General features: G+C 51.1%; 2 protein-coding genes across 3 annotated transcripts in view; one reads left to right on the top strand and one right to left on the bottom strand.

The window, feature by feature from the left end:
- Positions 1–2,294: 2,294 nt before the first annotated feature.
- GLT1D1 (glycosyltransferase 1 domain containing 1) overlaps positions 2,295–22,001 on the bottom strand; it is a 39,833-nt gene continuing 20,126 nt past the window's right edge. Inside the window, exons 7-12 of the mRNA XM_050980594.1 lie at positions 19,207–19,302; positions 18,129–18,178; positions 14,856–14,899; positions 14,423–14,543; positions 9,675–9,773; positions 2,295–3,386 (exon numbers count right to left, since the gene is read on the bottom strand). Of these exons, the coding sequence (XP_050836551.1) occupies positions 3,240–3,386; positions 9,675–9,773; positions 14,423–14,543; positions 14,856–14,899; positions 18,129–18,178; positions 19,207–19,302 (557 nt within the window). The 3' untranslated portion in view covers positions 2,295–3,239. The remainder of the gene's footprint in view (positions 3,387–9,674; positions 9,774–14,422; positions 14,544–14,855; positions 14,900–18,128; positions 18,179–19,206; positions 19,303–22,001) is intronic.
- LOC127060196 (keratin-associated protein 10-8-like) lies at positions 3,403–7,173 on the top strand. 2 transcript variants are annotated; one of them, XM_050980595.1, is made up of 5 exons: positions 3,403–4,271; positions 4,376–4,429; positions 4,580–4,697; positions 4,842–5,095; positions 5,553–7,173. In XM_050980595.1, the coding sequence occupies exons 1-5, from the start codon at positions 4,155–4,157 to the stop codon at positions 5,961–5,963; spliced, it is 954 nt and encodes a 317-aa protein (XP_050836552.1). In that variant the 5' UTR covers positions 3,403–4,154; the 3' UTR covers positions 5,964–7,173. The 2 variants fall into 2 exon arrangements, 1 of the variants encoding a protein (XP_050836552.1); XR_007778915.1 differs by lacking the exons at positions 3,403–4,271; positions 4,376–4,429; positions 4,580–4,697; positions 5,553–7,173 and adding an exon at positions 4,332–4,375 and having other exon boundaries at positions 4,782–5,446.

The following is a 22,001-nucleotide window of genomic DNA, read 5'->3' as shown; positions in this document are numbered from 1 at the left end:
TTTTAAGAAGCAGCTGCTTCCTGTGAAATTCTGAGTGCAGGGAAGGCCCTGGGGGTGCTGAGGGTTTGGCTGTGTCTGTGTCAGGGTGAAAGGCCCTGAGGAGCTCTGGGACAGGACAGGGCTGCAGGGACCTGCCCTTACACGAGGCTTGAGTTGCAAACATTGAAGGAACTGGGCTGGGACCGAGCAGGCGAGGCAGGGTGAAAGTGAAATAAATTCTGGAGTGATGAAATTACTTTGGACAACTTAATGAAAAAAAAAAGCTGAGATGCCACTGAGCCATTAAATGACTGAATTCCACATGGAAGCACCCATCTCCTCTGACAAGCCTTTGACAAAACTGTTTCTTTATTTTCATGGGGAGTGATTCCTGACCTGAAGATTAAAAAGACTGAGGGGAGAAAGGGGCAGAAGGAGTTATGAGCACAAGAGACAGGAGAAAATGCATTGGAAATGAGCACTGAAGTGCCTGTGCCTTTATTAATCCTAAAGGGAGCACTGGGGTAATACTGGGGCTGAATTGATGGCCAGAGATTTGCAGAAGGGGCACAAACACTTTTCAATGTCCCCATGTACATTTTAATGTTTTTCTTTCCCATGTAAGTCCTGATAGGATTATAGCAAGCCTTCAAAGGCACTGCCTGCTGCCAGGCTGAGCTCTGGAGATGGACACCCCAATGGTCAGCACCCCAAAACTGGGCAGGCTCAGCCCAGACTCAGGACTGAGTGTCCTTAGGGCAGGCTGGTGGGGCAGGCAGGGGAGCTAACCCCAGAGCTGGGATGTGTGTGCTTTGGGCTCATTGAAGTGAAATCCTGATTGCAGGGCTGGGTTTGTCACCCAGTGCTGGGGCCGTGCCAAGGAGGGGACAGCTCTGGGGCACTGTGTCCAGCTCCACTCCCTGCATTCCATGGCACAGGTAACTGCAAGTGAAAATGCTCATAATGAGATTAATTAGCAGTCCATTTCAAGGTCCTGGAATGCAGAAGGAGCCGTGGGGTGGGTGCACAATGGAGGCTTTCCCTGCCAACAGAACAGGAGCTATTTCTGGAGCTGGAGCTGCAGCCCATCGAGGTGTGCTGTGCTTCAAAAGCTGCCTGGGTAGGAGTGGAGCTTTGAAGGGGAAGATAAATACTGTAATTAGGCTGCAGGACAACAAAAGGATTATTCTTACCTATAAAATCATTTGAGTGAAGTTGCTGCAAAGATAATTACACCCAAAACTGCTTGCATGGGTCTCATATTTTCCTTACAAGGACTTACAAGGCTCATTGAATATTTATAGGCCAGGAACACAAGACTGGGTGAAATGCAGCCCAGAAATCCCGTGGCAGTTTGTGATGATGGAAGTCCTGCAGCTGCTGGCCAGGCTTGCTGGGAGAGCAGAGCCTGGGGTGGATGTGCCAGAGCTCAGAGCCCTGCTCCTCTGGGGCTGCCCAAGCACTCCTTGGGCTGGCTCCTTCCTTTCCTCTGCCTCCCTTGCACAAGGGCTGGTTGTGCATGGTACCACATGCAAATGAGCATGCTGCTCCCCAGATGCAGATTTCATGTTTATGGATTAAATACAGCCTGAAAAATCCTATGTTAATTACATTCTGAGGGTGGAGCAGAATTTCTCACTCGAACATATTTTGTTTTGCTGGGAATAGCACAAATTCCAGATCAATATATTTATAGTTGAAGCTTAGTAATGAATGTACCAGGCTGCAGGAAAAGCTTTCTGATCATTACTATTCCAAATCACTTCCCATCAGCTCGGTGCTGAGGCTTCTGTCCCTCTTTGTGGAGTTGTTTATTTGCTTTTAAAGACCTGCTTTTCTCAGGAGGTGACCAGTTCTATTGGAAGGGGAGGGGGGATGGCTGAGGATCAGAGCCAGTCAAGCAGGGCACCAGAAATGAGCTGGCAGAGATTTTGAGAGGTTTTGAGGAACAGGACCCCCCAAAGCTGGCTCAGTTAGTTGGAAAACTCCTTTTTTACTCCCTGTGAGGGTCCCCTGCCATTTGTGATGCTGGAAATGCACAGGGGCTGCAGAGGTTCCCCTGCAGGGTGTGCAGGGGCCAAGAGCCAGCTGGGGGCTCCCAGGACAGCCAGCTGGAGCTGCCAGCTGATCCCAGGCTGGCAGGGCTGCCTGCTGCCTTCAGCTGCACTGCCAGCACTCTCCAGGAACGGTGAGCAAAAAGGGCAGCAGTGCTGGGTGTAAATCAGGCTGGTTTTGCCCTTGGGGGTTGTTGCTGAAGTGCTGAGCAGCCCCAGCAGAAAACAGGGAGGGAACTGGGGAGAAATCAATACACAGCATTCAAACTGCTCTTTTGTTTACTGTACCAGAACCTTGCAGAACATCAAAAATAGAGAGGAAAGCTTAAAATACACTGTCAACTTCATTATTACAAAGGAAAGTCTGACACAACAGCCACTGGATCAACAGAAAACATTTCACAGGCTCTCCTTGGGGCAGGCTCCAGACCATACAAAGCAAACAGGTTCCTAAGAACAAGTAATTGCAAACATGCCCCTCTGGTTTTGGTTTTTTCTCTAGATGCAAGTCCTGGGATGACCAATTAGAGACTCAGAGATGTGTCCATAATCCCTGGGCTGACAGGGATCAGGCTCACTTTCAGACAAGGCTGCTGCCCTGCACTGCAATAGATCCTGAAAAGCCACAAATAAGAACAAACAGCACCAAAACACACAGAAAACTGAAAATGCCTCCAGCCCCATCCCTATTTACAGGTCTCATAAATAAGTACATCACAGAGGTACCAAAGGAGCTGGCAAAATGAGAGGTAGTTTATGTACCAAAGCAGCTCTGGCACCTGGGCCAAGCTCCTGCCCTGGTGCCAGGGGCAGAATGCAGCTCAGGAGAGCTGGGCTGCTCTGCACAGAGCACCCTGTGCTGCTCCCTGTGCCCAGCCCAGCTCTGCCAGGCTGGCTGGGATCCCTGCTTTGCCTCAGGGCTGCCTGCAGCAGGCTGGGCTGTCCAGGATTTATCCTCTGCTGCTGCAGCCTGGCCCTCAGCAGGTGAGTGCTGGGCACCTGGCAGTGCCAGGGGAGCTGTGTGCAGGGTGGGGTGCAGAACATTTCCTGGGAGTGTGTGTGCCAGGAGTGCCCTGGCACTGCCCAGGGGTGCCTCCTCCTGCTGCCTGGGCTGAGCTGGAGCCCTGGCAGGGGCTGCTGTTTTTCTAGAAGGAACCCAACCCAACCCCAGTGCCATCTCTGCTGCTCTGGGCCACGGCTGCCAGGTCACTGCAGTCTCTGCACGAGGCTCTGGTAGGTTTTCCTTTCCCCTTCCCAGGAATGATGCTTCTCCACGTACTCTTTGGCCCTGGTCACAATTCCCTTCTCCAGAACGGGGTCATTCATCAGACTCTTGGACAGAGCAACAAACTCCTAAAAAAGAGGGAAAAAAAACTCTGAAAAAGTCCCAGTGGTTCTGCACTAGCTGGTACTGCCCAGCTGTGAGCCAGTGCATGAAGCTGTCCTGAGTCCTTGCTCAAGGTAAGTACCATACTTTATTTATAAAAAATGATCAATAAATAATAAACTTATCATTTCACACAGCCCACCAGCTAGGACATCAAAAATCAAAGACAAGTCACATTTAATGACACAGAAAGTGTCTGCCTACCCAACACTGGTTATAAATGAGGTGCCTGTTCTGCAAGGACAACATCAGCTCTTTGAGCTCAGCTCAGCTGAACTTTCACCTCATTGCTCAGTCAATGTTATGGGAAGGCCAAGAAAGTCCCACCACAAACACAGGGTAAGGCAGGGGCGGGATGCAGCACCTGGGCAGGTACAGACACAGCAGGGTGAGCTCGACAAACACCAAAAAAACCCCTTTAACTTATTATCACCCCTTTAACAAATTCCCTTTAACTTCAGTGGGGAGCACAGCAGAGCTCAGAGATCACACCTGTCCTCTGCCCGCTCCTCTGCCTCTCAATCACCTCGGGCAGGAGAAATTGTGAACGTCAAACACCTGAAGGGAGATCTGAGTCTGAACCGATCTGTTCTGAGCAGCTGCTCCAATCTTCCACCAAGAGACAACTTCCAGTGCCTCAGCTTGATTGCAAACGTGCCCAGGTGTGTGCAGGTGTGCCCAGGTGTGTGCAGGTGTGCTCAGGTGTGTGTGCAGATGTGCCCAGGTGTGTGCAGATGTGCTCAGGTGTGTGTGCAGATGTGCCCAGGTGTGTGTGCAGATGTGCTCAGTGTGTGTGCAGATGTGCTCAGGTGTGTGTGCAGATGTGCCCAGGTGTGTGCAGGTGTGCCCAGGTGTGTGCAGGTGTGCCCAGGTGTGTGTGCAGATGTGCTCAGGTGTGTGTGCAGGTGTGCCCAGGTGTGTGCAGGTGTGCCCAGGTGTGTGCAGGTGTGCCCAGGTGTGTGTGCAGATGTGCCCAGGTGTGTGTGCAGATGTGCCCAGGTGTGTGCAGGTGTGCTCAGGTGTGTGTGCAGATGTGCCCAGGTGTGTGCAGGTGTGCTCAGGTGTGTGTGCAGATGTGCCCAGGTGTGTGTGCAGGTGTGCCCAGGTGTGTGTGCAGATGTGCCCAGGTGTGTGCAGGTGTGCCCAGGTGTGTGTGCAGGTGTGCCCAGGTGTGTGTGCAGATGTGCTCAGGTGTGTGCAGGTGTGCTCAGGTGTGTGTGCAGGTGTGCCCAGGTGTGTGTGCAGGTGTGCCCAGGTGTGTGTGCAGGTGTGCTCAGGTGTGTGTGCAGGTGTGCCCAGGTGTGTGTGCAGATGTGTTCAGGTGTGTGCAGGTGTGCCCAGGTGTGTGCAGGTGTGCTCAGGTGTGTGCAGATGTGCTCAGGTGTGTGCAGGTGTGCCCAGGTGTGTGCAGGTGTGCCCAGGTGTGTGCAGATGTGCTCAGGTGTGTGCAGGTGTGCCCAGGTGTGTGCAGGTGTGCCCAGGTGTGTGTGCAGGTGTGCCCAGGTGTGTGTGCAGATGTGCTCAGGTGTGTGCAGGTGTGCTCAGGTGTGTGTGCAGGTGTGCCCAGGTGTGTGTGCAGGTGTGCCCAGGTGTGTGTGCAGATGTGCCCAGGTGTGTGCAGGTGTGCCCAGGTGTGTGTGCAGGTGTGCCCAGGTGTGTGTGCAGATGTGCTCAGGTGTGTGCAGGTGTGCTCAGGTGTGTGTGCAGGTGTGCCCAGGTGTGTGTGCAGGTGTGCCCAGGTGTGTGTGCAGGTGTGCTCAGGTGTGTGCAGGTGTGCCCAGGTGTGTGTGCAGATGTGTTCAGGTGTGTGCAGGTGTGCCCAGGTGTGTGCAGGTGTGCCCAGGTGTGTGCAGATGTGCTCAGGTGTGTGCAGGTGTGCCCAGGTGTGTGCAGGTGTGCCCAGGTGTGTGCAGATGTGCTCAGGTGTGTGTGCAGGTGTGCCCAGGTGTGTGCAGGTGTGCCCAGGTGTGTGTGCAGATGTGCCCAGGTGTGTGCAGATGTGCCCAGGTGTGTGCAGATGTGCTCAGGTGTGTGCAGATGTGCCCAGGTGTGTGTGCAGATGTGCCCAGGTGTGTGTGCAGGTGTGCCCAGGTGTGTCAGGTGTGCCCAGGTGTGTGTGCAGATGTGCTCAGGTGTGTGTGCAGATGTGCTCAGGTGTGTTCAGGTGTGCCCAGGTGTGCTCAGGTGTGCCCAGGTGTGTGTGCAGATGTGCTCAGGTGTGTGTGCAGGTGTGCCCAGGTGTGTGCAGATGTGCCCAGGTGTGTGCAGATGTGCCCAGGTGTGTGCAGGTGTGCTCAGGTGTGTTCAGGTGTGCCCAGGTGTGCTCAGGTGTGCCCAGGTGTGTGTGCAGGTGTGCCCAGGTGTGTGCAGGTGTGCCCAGGTGTGTGTGCAGATGTGCTCAGGTGTGTGTGCAGGTGTGCCCAGGTGTGCTCAGGTGTGCCCAGGTGTGTGCAGAGCAGGGCCTTGGTTCAGCCCAGCCCAGAAGGCAGCTCTGGGGGCAGAGGCAGGTGCAGGTGATGTCAGCCCACAGTGGGCAGAGCTGACCCAGCCCCACAGGCACCACGGGGAAGGTGGGAAAGTCTCACCTGAGCTCTGCTGGCTGCCTCCCCTTGCCTGGAAAGTCTCAGTAACAAACCCTGTTCCCACTGAACCACATCCCCAACTTTAATTTTATGCTCCTGTGGAGGATTTTATTTAAAGTAATGTTTAAAAGTAATTTATGTAAATTACCTAAGAGCAGAAGCAGCAATGTAACATTTCTTGACAGGTAGTCCTATTAGCATTCTTTTAAATTGTGGATATGGAGGACAAAAACTTGGAAACATGTAAAGGATAGAAGAAATGAGATCCTTATTCACAGTTACAGTACTTAGGGCTGAGGATAATTTCAGGAAAAAATGCCAAACTGAGTCCAGAACATAAAATCTGAGAAAATGCGGGAGAGAGAAAAAGCAAATGGAAAAATCCCAGGAGGGGGCAATTAAGGACTTCCCAGCTTCATCCTCCTCCTCCTCCTCCTCCAGTGAGACGCCACAGGTCCCTCCAGTCCCCCTGGAAGCCAGTGGGGCCACTGACTGTGAGCTGGCTGGGATTTCCCTGGAGGAGCTGCTCTGCTGTACCTGCGACATTTGCACCAAGGTTCTTGCACTCCCATATTTTGTTGTAGCTTCAGTTTTGGTGAAAGAGGGGTAAAATCCACCAATGGCTTTCAGCCCAAGTGGAGGAGGTGATCTGTATCCTAGCTTATACCTGGGGCCATCCACACTTCCAACAAAAACCCCTTTACTCCCTCCCAGGAGTGGGGATCATCAAGGTGCAGGTGGCAGCAGAAGCCAGGGTGAGAGCTGAGGCTCAGCTGAGAGCCCCAGCCCAGAGAAATGGGAGCAGACCCTCTCCTGTCCCTGCAGGAGCTCCCACCTTCCCTTTCCATGGGCATCATCTCAACAGCCACATCCACAACCCAGCTTTCTGCTGCTAATTGACCAATCACCCCTAAGAAAATGTCAGCTCCTCTGTGTAGCACCTCCAATAAATCCTGTCTGATATTTGCAGAGACACAGGAACACAGGTATCCAGGAGATAAAAGCTGGAAAATGAGTGCACTGAGTAAAAAAAGGGTGAATAATTCCTCAATTACCACGAGAGCTGCACTGGTGCCACAGCTCACACAGAATGCAAATAGGATGCATGGTTAATATATTATTTATATAATGAAAGTAAGTCTGCAATTAAAGCAGTGATTCTCAACCAGCAGCAGCGGCCCCAGGGAGGCAGAGGCCAGCAGTGCCAGGGGTACCTGGGGGCAGGTGGGGCTGCTGGCTGAGAACCCAGTGCTGGCACTGCCACAGCTCAGAGCTGTTTGCTGGGGGGCACAGCTCTGCAGCCCTGGGCTGTGTCCTGCCTGTGGGTGGCACAGGAAAGCTCCATGGTACAGCAGAGCTGCTGCTGCCAGCCCTCCAAACCCCCACGGGGGCTGGCCAGGTCAGCTCTGTCCCTCCTCAGTGCCTTGGAAGTTTATTTGCCTCTTTCTCTTTGTTTGGGTCCTTCTGTGAGCTTTTACAGACACGGGAGATACAATTCTGAAGCCCAGCCTGCTGAATAACTCCTTGTGTCTTCCCTTTTTACACAGTTCTGCATTATTTATTGCCCCCTTCTTGTCTCTTACTTTTTTTACCTCAGGTCCCATTAACTCAGTGTCAAATATTCCATAAACTTGCAAATGCCAGCAGCACAGGATCAGCCCATGGTTTCCAAGGGCTGTGCACAGTAATGTGCACAAATGATGGAGAGTCAGGAACAAAACGTTCCTTCCCCTGCACGTTCTCTGTCTGGACTCACCCAGCTGAGTGCTGGCTCCAGGGACTGCCAGGGCTGTGGCTACTCCAGCCAAGTGCCAATGGTTAAATGGCTGCACTGAGACACAGCATTGCCCACTGCCCTGGAAGCCACAGCAGCTCACTTCCAGCAGGAAAAGCCAGCAGCACTCACCACTGACAGCAATTCTCATTGCATAATGGTCAATTAATATCCCTCTCATTTGGCACAACTGCTCCCACCCAGGCACTGCAAAGCTTTCCCTCCTCAGATCAGAAAGAGCTGAAAATAAGCAATGCTTTCCACTCCTGAGCTGTGACCCAGCTGGGTCCTCACAACCACACAGGATCCACCAACTCAGCAAGGAAAATCCCTTTTCTACCCCACCAATCTTCCCTCGGCTTTGGGGGTCCAGATTCTCCCCAGCACCTGGACACAATCTATTCTGTCTGCAGATTAAAGGCATTTTCCTCACTAACTTGATGCATCTGAGGGCACAGCAGAAAAGATACTTAAGGTGCCAAAGTAATCAAAGTGAAAAAAAAAACCCAAAAGTTTCTTACCAGAACGTTCTCCAGTCCCATCTCCCTCAGACCAATCTTCTGAGGTTGCCATGGGCACTGTCCTTTGTCCCAGCAATTAAAATGTCTTCAAACTTAATTGCATTTCTTTGATCTGACCTGACCCCCAGCCCCTGGCAGGCTGTGGGCAGTGGCTCAGAAGCTGTATTTGATAAGGTTTGGGGAGATGAGGAGCACCAGTACAGGGTTGAGTGCTGGGCCTTGGTGTTCTGAGCTCCTCTGCATGAAGCAGCTTCTTCAGCAGCCCTGCAGTGGGATTAGGGCATTCCCCTGCACACTTTAGGGCTTTCCTGACCACTTCCAGCCTCTGACAGTTCACACATCAAGTGACAGCAATGAAATATGAGAGGGGTTTCATCACCTGGGCTGCAGCTGCTGCTTTGCTGAGGAAGGAGATGTCACCTTCCCTTCTCAGGGCTGCTGCCAAACTTTGCTGAGTCCACTACAAACATTTCACCTGCCAGCTCACAGGTAAATGGTGATGCCAGTCCTCACCTCAGAGAGGTTCTGAGCTGGGATAGCAGCAGCAGCAGCAGGATGGGGTCCTGATCTTGGCACAGCACAGTGCAGAGAAGGGAGCTCGGGCAGAAAGGGGTTAATAGGAACTGAAATGGCAGTGCTGGGGGTGTGCTGGCAGCCTGGGCTGCTGCTCTGCCATGAAGGGGTTAATAGGAACTGAAATGGCAGTGCTGGGGGTGTGCTGGCAGCCTGGGCTGCTGCTCTGCCATGAAGGGAGCCCTTCAGCCCTTCTGCCCTCAGTCCTCTGCTTTGCAAAATTATCAAATGGTGGATTCTAGTACATTTTTTTAATCTTGAGTTGGATAAAACTCTGAGGGAATCTTTTTCTGAGAGTCATTTTCCATGAATATGTAACAGCAAAGCCCTAATGCAGGAAAATGTGCTGAAATGAAAATTTCCAGCATTTAAATATGGGTAGTGTTCCCTCTCTTCCCACTCCTGCTTAACTTCCCTGAGACTTCATCCTAACACTTTCCTTAATTTTATCATTAATTTCTCTGACTGAGCAATATCTTGCCACTAAAAATACTTTACATTAACACTGCCTGCTAGAAATTACAGCAAATGTGTCATGTGAAGCTCCAGCTCATTCTCCTGGTGAGCTCCAGCTCGTCTGACACAAGTTCCTGCTGCAGCTTTTACTGAGGGGAATCTGGCACAGGCAGAGCATCTCCTGCAGGGTTTGGCTGGGAGCAGCTCCCAAACCCTTCAGCAAGGCTGACACCTAGTCCGAGCTCCCTGAACTGCAGAGGCAGCTCCAGAGAGCAGGATCCCAGCAGGGAGCTGCAGCAAACACCAGGTGAGCCCAGGAGTGAGCCCAGAGCTCTGTGCTGCTCTTACCTGGGCAGTTGAAAACAGCAGCCCTGTCTCCTTGTGCTTTATTATTGCTGCATTCCCAGGGATGTTCCTGGCCAGCACTGGAACCTCCAAATCCATTGCCTGGAGGAATATAAAAAAGGAAACAACAGTTTGTAAGGATTCCTGGGTTTTGTGGTGCTAACAATGGCAACTTAATAAGAAAAGCACAAACAACAACCCAAACTTCCTTCCCACCTCTCCAGATTTTTAATTGGAAAGTACATTCCCCAGAGAGCTCTGCCAGGGCACTCCACAGCACCAGCTGAGCTCTGAGCTGTGCCAGCCCTGCACCCAGCCCTGAGGTGTGCCAGCCCTGGTACCCAGCTCTGAGCTGTGCCAGCCCTGGCACCCAGCCCTGAGCTGTGCCAGCCCTGCACCCAGCTCTGAGCTGTGCCAGCCCTGCACCCAGCTCTGAGCTGTGCCAGCCCTGTACCCAGCTCTGAGCTGTGCCAGCCCTGCACCCAGCCCTGAGCTGTGCCAGCCCTGCACCCAGCTCTGAGCTGTGCCAGCCCTGCACCCAGCTCTGAGCTGTGCCAGCCCTGCACCCAGCCCTGAGCTGTGCCAGCCCTGCACCCAGCTCTGAGCTGTGCCAGCCCTGCACCCAGCCCTGAGCTGTGCCAGCCCTGCACCCAGCTCTGAGCTGTGCCAGCCCTGCACCACTGCAGCTCTGAGCTGTGCCAGCCCTGCACCCAGCTCTGCTGCTCTGGCTCTGAGCCTTTAATCCCTGTGGATGAATTGGGCAGGCTGGGGATGACTGCCTGTAAAGCAGAAATATTCATTTTGTGCAATTATCACAGTGTCAAATGAGGAGGAAATTCCCTCCCCCAAGTGTTCAGTCTGTTTCATTCTGGTTCCCTGTCACTCCAGAGTCACTGCAGTTTTAATTGCTGTCATTACAGTCCTGCATCAGGAGCAATTTTCCTTCAGTCCACAGAGCAAGGAAACAAAACTCCAAGGAGGAATCCATGATTTTTTATAGTTTGGACAAAACTGAAGAGACAAACCAGGCTGATAAGGTACAGGAAGGACCTGCTGGGACTTAGCAACATTTTTAATAATTTAAAATACCCAAGAGAAGCCCTGTTTAAATCACCACTGCAGGTGTATTAGTCTGACCATGGCATTTCCATAGCCTGGCACAAACATCTGCTTTGCAGCAGTTAGTGCTAAAAATAACAGCCCTTAATGATAAAAACTGTTCCACCCTTTGTACCAGAAACTGCCAGATCATCTGGGCTCGTTCAGACACATTAATGGAGTTACAGAGCTCAGGACTGATTGAACACCAGGTTTATATTTAATTTTCTGTCATCTCCAAACTCTAAAGGGAAAGACATTTGTTCTGTCTCAGACTTGCAGGGCAGGAATGCCACACCAGGAAACCTGCAGGTCCCCAAATGCACAGGCAGCAGTGAATTTCAGCTCCTGAGGCAGCACAGATGGCCAAAGATGCAGGGCTGCCTTTATGCCATGCCCTTCCCCAAACGGACTGGGCTGTAAATAATTACTGCAAGAGGTGGCTGCACATTTCATTTAGATACTTCGACTATTTCCAAGCAGCAAAAAGAACCATTTGCATTGTTGGAAAGATGTAGAATTTACTGACCTAGCTTCCAGGAACAATAGCATCAACCAGCCTCAGCCCACTGGTGCCATCCCTTACCCTGAGTGCAGATGTGTCTGGCTGCTCCTGCAGGAGGCTGCAGCCTGGGAACTGAAGCTGTGGGGACGTTCCCCTGTCAGCAGCTCTGCCCAGCAGCCCAGGGCTGACAGAGCAGAGCCAGGGTTTATTTTCCACTCTGTCTTCTGCACTGTCCCTCATCTTCTAGTTGGCTCTCCAGTTTTAGTGCTCTCCCCTCATCCCCAGTGTTTTCAGGTTGCTCTGGCTGTTACCCCACACTGCTGGTGCTGCACACCTGGGCCAAGGGGGGATTGTGCCCCCAGCACAGCAGAGCCTGTCCAGCCCCCTCTGCTGCCATTTCAAACTGGCTTCTTTTGGGTAAAAGCCTGAGAATGCAATGATGTTTCCAGCAGCTGGAGCGTTCCTGAGAGCCCAGGGAAAGGGCTCCCCTGGGATGGGGCTGGAGTGCAAACCCTGCCCTGAGCAGGAGCAGGGGAGCACAGAGACCTTCCAGCAGGGGAGCCTTTCCCTGCTCCCAGAACAGCCTCTCCTGTGCCCAGGAACTCCTGTGCTCAGCTCCTGGGCTCTCCGAGGAACAGATGCATTTTTAATGCCTGCTCTAATGTTTTGTTTTCTCCTCTTCAAATGCCAAACACAAACAGATCAGTTCCAGTCAGATCAGAGATCTCAGAACCAGCTGACAGAGTCATTAGTGATGGCTCCTGGCTCTCCATACCTCCAGGCAGGTGGCACTAGATGGGATTATATATTTATCTCATTTATCTATTATATATTTATCTCACTCTGAAATACTGTTTACAGATTCATGACCTTGTTAGATGTTGAACTTTGAGGACAATGAGAGTTGCATTTCCAAACTCCAGCCTCTTTTTTCCAGCCTAGGATCATAGGATTTTTATGCAGAGTTTTCTGCCTTATTATCTTACAAGATCTCAGCAGATCCTGCTGCTGGCCCTCCCAGAAAGAACTCACTGTGCTGGACTGCCCCTTCCTGGGAGGGAGATTGATCAGCACTCTCAAATCCCACTGAACAAACACACAAACCACACAAACCCCAAACCCTCTGCAATGTGCCCCTCTGTCCTGTCAGCCCTGAGCCCCCAGGCTTTGTCCCAGGCTGAGCTCACAGGCACTGCTGGGTGTCCCCAGAGCCCTCCTGGTCTGCCTGGCTCCTGCCTCACCCCTGGCACTCCGGGAAATCACTCAGGCTGGTTCTTGGCCAGGTGTTCTGGGAGTAGCCTGGGGGGCACATGGAGCTGGGGAGGAGGGGGTGACAGGGACTGAACTTCACCGGGGTCAGGGCTCTGCAGCCCCCCCAGCCCCCCCAGCCTGCCTGGGCTGACACAGCCCCGGGCTTGGACCTGTCACAGCCTGGAGCTGCTGCAGCAGAGCTGAGCTGCTGGGCAGGAGCAGCTGCCACCTCCGAGCAGGGGCACGCTGGGATGGAAAGGCACCTGTGCATTTTGGGGATGGAAATGCACCTGTGCATTTTTGGGGGCACTTTGGGATGGAAATGCACCTGGACATTTTGGGGGGCATTCTGGGATGGAAATGCACCTGTGCACTTTGGGGGCACTTTGGGATGGAAATGCACTTACGCATTTTTGGGATGGAAATGCACCTGTGCATTTTTGGGATGGAAATGCACCTGTGCATTTTGGGGATGGAAATGCACCTGTGCATTTCTGGGGGCACTTTGGGATGGAAATGCACCTGGACATTTTGGGGGGCATTCTGGGATGGAAATGCACCTGTGCACTTTGGGGATGGAAATGCACCTGTGCATTTTTGGGTGCACTTTGGGGGCACTTTGGGATGGAAATGCACCTGTGCATTTTTGGGATGGAAATGCACCTGTGCATTTTTGGGATGGAAATGCACCTGTGCATTTTTGGGATGGAAATGCACCTGTGCATTTTTGGGGTCACTTTGGGATGGAAATGCACCTGTGCATTTTTGGGATGGAAATGCACCTGTTCTGCCTCACCAGCACCTGCCCTGCCCCGTGCCTGTGATGCTCCCTGGGTTCTCACCCCTGAGGACTCTCAGGTGAGTGGAAATGCTGGAAATGCAGCTCATTAGAAGCAGAAATGGGAGGCTCATTTGCATTACATTAGCATACACAAATGGAGTGACAATCTCTGTGCTCATGATGCACCAACACTCAGCACCCACCACACAAATGAAATAACCAAAGGCATTTGCCCAAAGAACTTCCACTCCAAGTACACTTATTTTTTCCTGAGAAAGCACTTGATACTGAGCACTGCCCTGCTTTGACAGGTAGGAAATGAAACTGGTTATTAATTTTCAATACTGATGGCAAAAGGATTAACTGAGCGTGTCATTCATTCATTAATCATCTCAGAATTAAATAACCAAATACAGCTCTTAGATTGCTTTTTGAAGGGATGTAAAAATAAATGAAAGTCCATTCTAGCAGCATTATAAGGAAGTGGGTGTTGAATCAAGCTTAGTGACAACCCCAGGAAATCAGAATGATTTCTATCTCAGGTCTGCATTGTTAATTTAGCAGGATTGATAAAATTACCTTCTATCCTTTAAAAATAAATAGAGAAAGCATAACAAACTGTCAGTTCAAGGGAAGAAAACCTTAATTGCTAACACTTGCAAAAAGAAATATTTACATTTTGCCTTCGCTAGCTTTGAAATGTGGCGGTGGAAGGCTGGCAGCCATTTCCAGTGCCAGGAGGTGTGTGGGGCTGAGGTGAGCTCCTGGAGGAGCAGGAACCTCCAGGATGGAACCTCCAGGATGGAAGGTGCCTCACCTCCAGGATGGAACCTCCAGGATGGAAGGTGCCTCACCTCCAGGATGGAAGGTGCCTCACCTCCAGGATGGAAGGTGCCTTACCTCCAGGACGGAAGGTGCCTCACCTCCAGGATGGAACCTCCAGGATGGAAGGTGCCTTACCTCCAGGACGGAAGGTGCCTCACCTCCAGGATGGAACCTCCAGGATGGAACCTCCAGGACGGAAGTGCCTCACCTCCAGGATGGAAGGTGCCTCACCTCCAGGATGGAACCTCCAGGACGGAAGGTGCCTCACCTCCAGGACGGAAGGTGCCTCACCTCCAGGATGGCAGCAGACATGCCCTCGGAGCTGGAGCTGTTCACCAGGGCCAGGCAGCTGCGCAGGGCAGCGTGCAGCTCCTGCTGGGGCAGCTCCTGCAGCACGTGCACCCCGGGGGCCCTGCAGCAACACAGGCAGAGAGAGGAGGGAACCCCTCAGAGAGGGGCACTGGAACAGGCTGCCCAACCTGGCATCTCCCACCTGGCTGGGGGGTGGAACTGGGGCATCCTGCAGCCACCCCAAACCCTCCCGTGGCTCTGTCAGTGATAAATCTGAACCAGAGTCAGTCAGATGTGAGTGACCCCAAACCATCAGCACTGTCAGGGTCTGCAATTCCTGCTCTGAGGCTGGCACAGAGCTGTGCAGGACACTCCTTTGTGTTTACAGCCTCAAAAGGGACAGCACAGAGCAGCTTCAACACCAACTCCTTACCTTTTAACTCTCTCCTTCACTTCCCTGGTGAAAAGTGGATCCACCTGGACAGGAGCACACACAGAGGTCAGTGCCACTGCAGCCCAAGTGTGAAACACCCCGGGGAACAAACCAAGCCTGGCACGTTTTCATCTAAAATACTTGAAATGCTGAGCTTCAAAATCGTCCCACAGGTCTGTCACTCATTGTGACACAGGCCTGGGGGGACAGCTCCTGTGGGGGTGACGTGCCCAGGGACTGTCCCTGCACTCCCTGAGCACAAATGGGCTCCATGGGCTCAGGGAGCAGCCTGGCTGCAGCTGGGACACTCACAGGGATGCTGCTCACGTGCTCGGGCAGAAAGACTTGTTGGAAATCTAATAAACACAATAATTCTAACCCCAGTAAATAACAAACACAAAATTCCCAACCCCATTAAATAACAAACACAAAATCCCCACACAGTAAATAACAAACACCAAACTCTAACCCATTAAATAACAAACACAAAATTCTAACCCAGTAAATAACAAACACAAAATTCTAACCCAGTAAATAACAAACACAAAATCCCCACACAGTAAATAACAAACACCAAATTGTAAACCCCAGTAAATAACAAACACCAGATTCTAACCCAGTAGAATAATAACAAACAGTCATGGGTAAAGAACCCAAAAGGAGCTCTGAGAGAAAGCTGAATGCTTTAAACAAAACTTTAAAATCTTGTGGCCTTAACTTTTTCTTTTTTAAGTTTCATAATCTCCTATTCTTGGAACATGGAGCTGCTGGAAATTAGCTGTTGTTCCAGATTTCACTCTAGGAATGAACAAAAGGAAAGCTGGGAGTGGAGACAAGTGGAGGAAGTTTTACATAACAGAGGCCCCAATCCTGCAACACGACCTCAGCTGCACCACCTGAGACAAGCAGGCACAGCAAACTCAGGGAACAGAACAGAATCTGTGGCAGCAGAAAGATCAGCTGGGGAGCTAAAGCAGAAAATAGAGTGGGGCCTTTGTTCTTTCCCTTCTTAATTAATAATAATTTACAATTACTGCTTGGGCTTTTCATATTCACAGTAAAAATTACATGCTTCCTAGATGTGGCACTGGTTTTCTTTAGATTTTTGTGCTTTGAGAAGCAGCTTGAATAAGAAGAGTACAGCTAAATACCAACAGAGCTGAGATGTATTTTTTTCCTTTAGAAATATTTTGGTTCCATGAGAGAAATCTGCTCTAAAATGTTTTAAGGAGGTTCAGCCCTCGAGCCAGCCTGGGCACTGCCACTGGGCTATTTCTGGTCTGGGAAGACATTGGCTTGTGGAAAAGTGAAGGACATTTAAAAAGACAACTGAAATGTTGATAAAACCCTCACTGGAGGCAGTGAGAGCATCTTTTGAGTCTAAAGCTCAGCTTCATTACACCTGCTCTAGATCTGCCTTCCACACCAGTTCACTTCCAAATCATTGTGTGTTAGTGTGGAAAACAGCCCAGAAAAAACAAAAATGTAAAAACAGCTTTTAGCAATCAAACCCTATGTCCTCAAATTTGCAAAGAATAAAACTGAATGAGAAAATAGAGAACTTGTTCTTATTTGCCTATTGAGTGTCTGTTTGGTTTTTAATGAAGAAACTGCCTGCAGGTTTCAGGCTCAGGTGGGGATGAATCAGAGATGAGGCTGATCCAGAGGGAGCACAGTGCCCAGATGAGCCAGGGAAGCTTTTAGCCCCCTTCAAGCAGCAGAGAGAGTTTGTTTCACATGGCACAGCTACAGCTGCCTCCTCAGACCCTTCCCTGCCTGGACCTGGCCTTCAGGCTCCTCTCCATCCCTGGGCTGCAGGATCCCTGGTTTCCTTCTCAAAGCCCTGCCATGACCTCTGTAACTCTAGCACAGGGTCCACAGGCAGCACACAGAAGAATCAGGACAGAGGCAGAACTTGGAGATTTCCCTGAGATGGGGATGTACAAAACCCCTCAGTTTATCCCAGGCTTGAGTGCTCTGAGGCTCTGACTGGAAAAGGAGCTGGGCTGGGTTGGTGAGCTCCTGCCCTGTCCTTGCTGCTGTGCCAGGCAGGAGCTGAAGCTCCCTCTGCACCTGCTGGCAGCTGTTAACTGTGTGTGAGCCCAGCTGGAATGGAGCAGAAGGGAGAACAGGGATAACAGCACCTGGAGCACCTGCACAGCCCCAAAATCCTCAGCAGCAGTGCCTGGGGGAAAACATCTCCTAGGGGGAAAACATCTCCTAGGGGGAAAACATCTCCGAGACAGCAACTGCTGCCTCTCAGAACATTTGACAGGCCCATTTCTAAGCTGTTCCTACTGAAATGGGCACTGCCAGTATTTTATTTGCAAAAGTACACATTTTAGAGGTTTGTGAGTGTCTAAAACCCCCCAGGTGTAACAACAGGGGCCAAGAGTCAAACCCAAGTGTTGCACTGGTTTTTCTGTTCAGAATTCCCCCCTGGGATGGAGTGAAGCAGGAACAGGCTGGGCTGCCACAGAGTCTGCTCCTGGAAAAGCTGGGAGCTGCTCCCCCTGCAGTGCAGGAGCCCCTTTATGGCAGTCCTGGATGTGGAATTCTGGCCCCTTTATGGCAGCCCTGGATGTGGAACCCTGGCCCTTTATGGCAGTCCTGGATGTGGAACCCTGGCCCTTTATGGCAGTCCTGGATGTGGAACCCTGGCCCTTTATGGCAGTTCTGGGTGTGAAACCCTGGCCCTTTATGGCAGTTCTGGATGTGGAACCCTGGCCCTTTATGGCAGCCCTGGATGTGGAACCCTGGCCCTTTATGGCAGCCCTGGATGTGGAACCCTGGCCCTTTATGGCAGCCCTGGATGTGGAACCCTGGCCCTTTATGGCAGCCCTGGGTGTGGAACCCTGGCCCTTTATGGCAGTTCTGGGTGTGAAACCCTGGCCCTTTATGGCAGTTCTGGATGTGGGACCCTGGCCCCTTTATGGCAGCCCTGGATGTGGAACCCTGGCCCTTTATGGCAGCCCTGGATGTGGAACCCTGGTCCCTTTATGGCAGCCCTGGATGTGGAACCCTGGCCCCTTTATGGCAGCCCTGGATGTGGAACCCTGGTCCCTTTATGGCAGCCCTGGATGTGGAATTCTGCCCCCTGGCACCTCTGTCCCAGCTCAGACCTGGTGGGAACAGCCTTGACAAGGTCTGGGCTTGGAGCTTCTCACCCCTAACAGAAATCCTCTGAGCCAGGTTCAGTTTGGAGGAGAGCTGAGGCATCTCAGATGAGGTAAATGGAAATATTTAGCAATAAAAATTACAGCTGTAACTTACTGCAGGTCCAATAATGCCCAGATGGACACTGGGATCCTTTCTGTGCCACTCTGAAACAGAAGAGGAACAACTCTTTTATTAATAAAAATTATTGCTTTTTAAATCAGTATAAATAGCTCCATGATTAAAGAAGAGTTAGACAAATATTGGATTGCTACTTAAAAGGCTGACTGTGCACCAGATTCCCTGCTCAGCCCTCACATTACTCCTCAGAATTCAAATATTAGCTCATCTGAACGTCAGTATTTAGCCTTTCTGCTTCATGCAGTCTCTTCTGACTCAGGGGTTATTTAACTAAGCTCAGATATTAATTTTGAATCACTCAAGAGAACGATGCTCTGTATAATGCAGTGACTCTGGCCACGGAGCCAAAATTACTTGAATATTTTCCAGTGTCAAGGAAGATGTGGAAGTAACTGCAGCCATTACAATCATTGCTCAGTAATGTGCACAAGAGACATCTGCTGCTCTCTAAACCCAGAACTGCCAGTGCAGCTCACTCCACACTGCTCAGCATCACCAGGCTCCAGGGTTAAAACAGCCACTGGAACAGTGCAGGCTGAATTTCCAGCTCAGAACGCCTGAGCCTCTTGCAGACACTAACAGAGCCTGACAAAATATTCCCTTTTGTGCTCCCAGGAAACTTCAGCCCAGTCTGAGCACTGAGCCAGAACAATGGGTGGTAAAATTTGTTTGCAGCTTCAGTGGCATTAATTAGCACACATGCAAATCAATGTAGCAGCCACGGGACAGCAAGATGAAAAAGTTATTTTGAAGTAGAGGATCTTTTCTTTTGTCTTCCATCAATATTGCATGTAACAGCAAAACAGTTTTCTCAGCAAGCAAAACCATCAAATATTGCTTTGATTGGAGTGCTCTGTTATTCCCAGCAGGATGGGAAAGGCATGGCACAGAAATAATGTGCTGAACAGATCAATGGTTACATAAGAATTCCTTTTTTCAAATGGAAATACACGATGATGTTTCCTGCAATGAACAAAACAGCCCATGCCAAACTCACCAGCATTGGAAGAATGCAGTGAGTGTCAAACAGGAATGTTCAAAGGCCAGAGCTCACCTGAGAAAGCTTCCACCAAGTACAGGGGGTCCTTGACTCTGCGGAGCCCACAGACCAGGAGGAACAGATGGACAGGGCCCGAGGCTGCAGGAATGGCTGGGACAAAGGAGTGCAGAGATCAGCCCTGAGGCAGGGGACAGAGCTGGACACCCCAGACTGCCCCAGCTCTGAGCACATCCATGGTGAGGCAGGGGACAGAGCTGGACACCCCAGACTGCCCCAGCTCTGAGCACATCCATGGTGAGGCAGGGGACAGAGCTGGACACCCCAGACTGCCCCAGCTCTGAGCACATCCATGGTGAGGCAGGGGACAGAGCTGGACACTCCAGACTGCCCCAGCACTGAGCACATCCATGGTGAGGCAGGGGACAGAGCTGGACACCCCAGACTGCCCCAGCACTGAGCACATCCATGGTGAAGGCAGGGGACAGAGCTGGACACCCCAGACTGCCCCAGCTCTGAGCACATCCATGGTGAGGCAGGGGACAGAGCTGGACACCCCAGACTGCCCCAGCTCTGAGCACATCCATGGTGAGGCAGGGGACAGAGCTGGACACTCCAGACTGCCCCAGCTCTGAGCACATCCATGGTGAGGCAAGGGACAGAGCTGGACACCCCAGACTGCCCCAGCACTGAGCACATCCATGGTGAAGGAGGGGACAGAGCTGGACACCCCAGACTGCCCCAGCTCTGAGCACATCCATGGTGAAGGAGGGGACAGAGCTGGACACCCCAGACTGCCCCAGCACTGAGCACATCCATGGTGAGGCAGTTCACAGTGGGTCATGGAGAACTGTCCTCATTCCCATCTCCTGCTCTGCATCAATCCTGGACTGAGGATGGGCATCACTTTCTAGAGCACAGGGTTTATTTCCAGAGGCAGGCAATGTGCAGGGCTTGGAGAAAGCTCTGCTGCTGTTCTTGGAGCCCAAACCAGCTGTGGGCCCTGAGCTGAACAGCTCCAGGTGGCCCTCAATGGTTTTACCCCTTAGGCTGAAGAAGTTCTTCCTGATCCCCAATGTAATCCTGCCCAGCAATACCTGAGCCCATCTCCTCCTGAGCCCCATCTCCTCCTGAGCCCCTCTCCTCCTGAGCCCCTCTCCTCCCACCCCCCTCTCCTCCTGAGCCCCTCTCCTCTGAGCCCATCTCCTCCTGAGCCCATCTCCTCCTGAGCCCCTCTCCTCCCACCCCCATCTCCTCCTGAGGTCCCTCTCCTCCTGCAGAGAACAGGACTCTGACACACCAACACCCCACACCTGGGCCATTATCAAAACCTGCACAGAAAACACGAGCACAGGCAGCAAACACAGAAACCTGAACGATTTCTGCAGCTTCAGCAGGGACATCGTTTTTCTAAGAAAGGCAGGAAGAAGTACAAGTGTTATCTAAAGAGATTTTGGAAGGGTAGATTCATTTAACTCCATCCCTCCAGGTACTATCAGGAAAGAAAATGCAGCAGTCATAGGTGTACAATAAAAATAAATGTATTACTGCAAATCTTTAATCTTACTGAGAGCTGCAGGCCTGGAAGTGAATGAGTAATACCAAGCATTAGCTTGCTGAGAGGTAAAGAAGAAGATTTAAAAATTAATTTTCCAAGCCCTGATTTCAAGTTCACTGTTGTGCTCCACAGACCTTCAGAGAACACCAAGCCCACGCTATTTGGGCTTCCTGGTCCATTCCTGGCTTTGTTCAGAAACAAAAGCCAAGCCATGATGAGATGGTGAGGGGAAATAACCTGATTTTCTCTCCTGTCACTCTGAACCACAGCAGGGCTCTTGAAAAGATTTCATTTCTCCACCTGCTGAGCACTGACAGCACTGACTGCTGTCCCAAAAAGGAAATCCAGGTTTATGGCTGAGGTTTGAGCCATTGTCTTTGAGACAATGACTTAAATTTGTTAATGAGTTAAATTTGTCCAGCTGCAGCTCCAATCTCTGACACTCTAAACCTTCCAATTCAAGGCTTTCCTGGAGTTCATCTCCCTGCACACAGGGAAGCCCCTCCAGGAGCTCCTGCAGCCCTTGGCAGAGTTTGGGTTCCTCTCCTGTCGCTACAGGACACGAAAGAAACAGACGCACACCTTGCTCTGAAGAGAAGGGCAAAAAGAGAAAGTTTATTTCTGACCCCAATATTTATAGTTTCCCAAAAGTGACAGTGGATTGGAGGGTGACAATGCCACCTCTCCAATGACACTGGACAAACCAACAGTCCATCAAGTTTCTCCTCCTCCATAAAGGAATGCAAAACAATGTGTTATCTACGGAAAGTGTGTGAGAAAGTTCTCCACAAGGAGTAAACACCAGAAGGCTTAGGAAATATTAGAAAATCAGGGTGACACTCTCCTGCCCAGTGCAGGGCCCAGGGGCTCAGAGCAGCATCCCCAGCCTGCCCAGAGGGGCTGCAGCTGGCCTGCAACCAAAGCTGGGTTAATAAAGAAATAACAACTGAGGATTTTCGAGTGTCTCCACAGCAGGGAAGAAGACAAGGCTGTCAGCATGGAAACAATTAGAAAGGATCCATGAGAACTTCTGTAAGCTGGACTGGGTGCCTCAGTAGATGTGTATACATGTCTTTTTAAACTTCTGTAAAAGTTTTCCCAATTATACTGACGTTAATTGCTCTGCACCAATCAATATAACAAGTTATTGTGATGGAGTTAATGACTGCAGATCACACTTTGTTAAGAGTACATAAACTGGAGAACACACAGAATAAAAAACCTTTTTCTTCTTGGACCTTGATCAGGTGTGTGTGTGTCACATCCAGCCAAACAGTGACACCTCCTCCAGCCT

The sequence above is a fragment of the Serinus canaria genome, chromosome 15 (assembly GCF_022539315.1).
Source record: "Serinus canaria isolate serCan28SL12 chromosome 15, serCan2020, whole genome shotgun sequence".
NCBI classification, from domain to species: domain Eukaryota; kingdom Metazoa; phylum Chordata; class Aves; order Passeriformes; family Fringillidae; genus Serinus; species Serinus canaria.
Note: the sequence above shows the minus strand (reverse complement) of the source record. Positions and strands in the feature narration are given on the sequence as shown.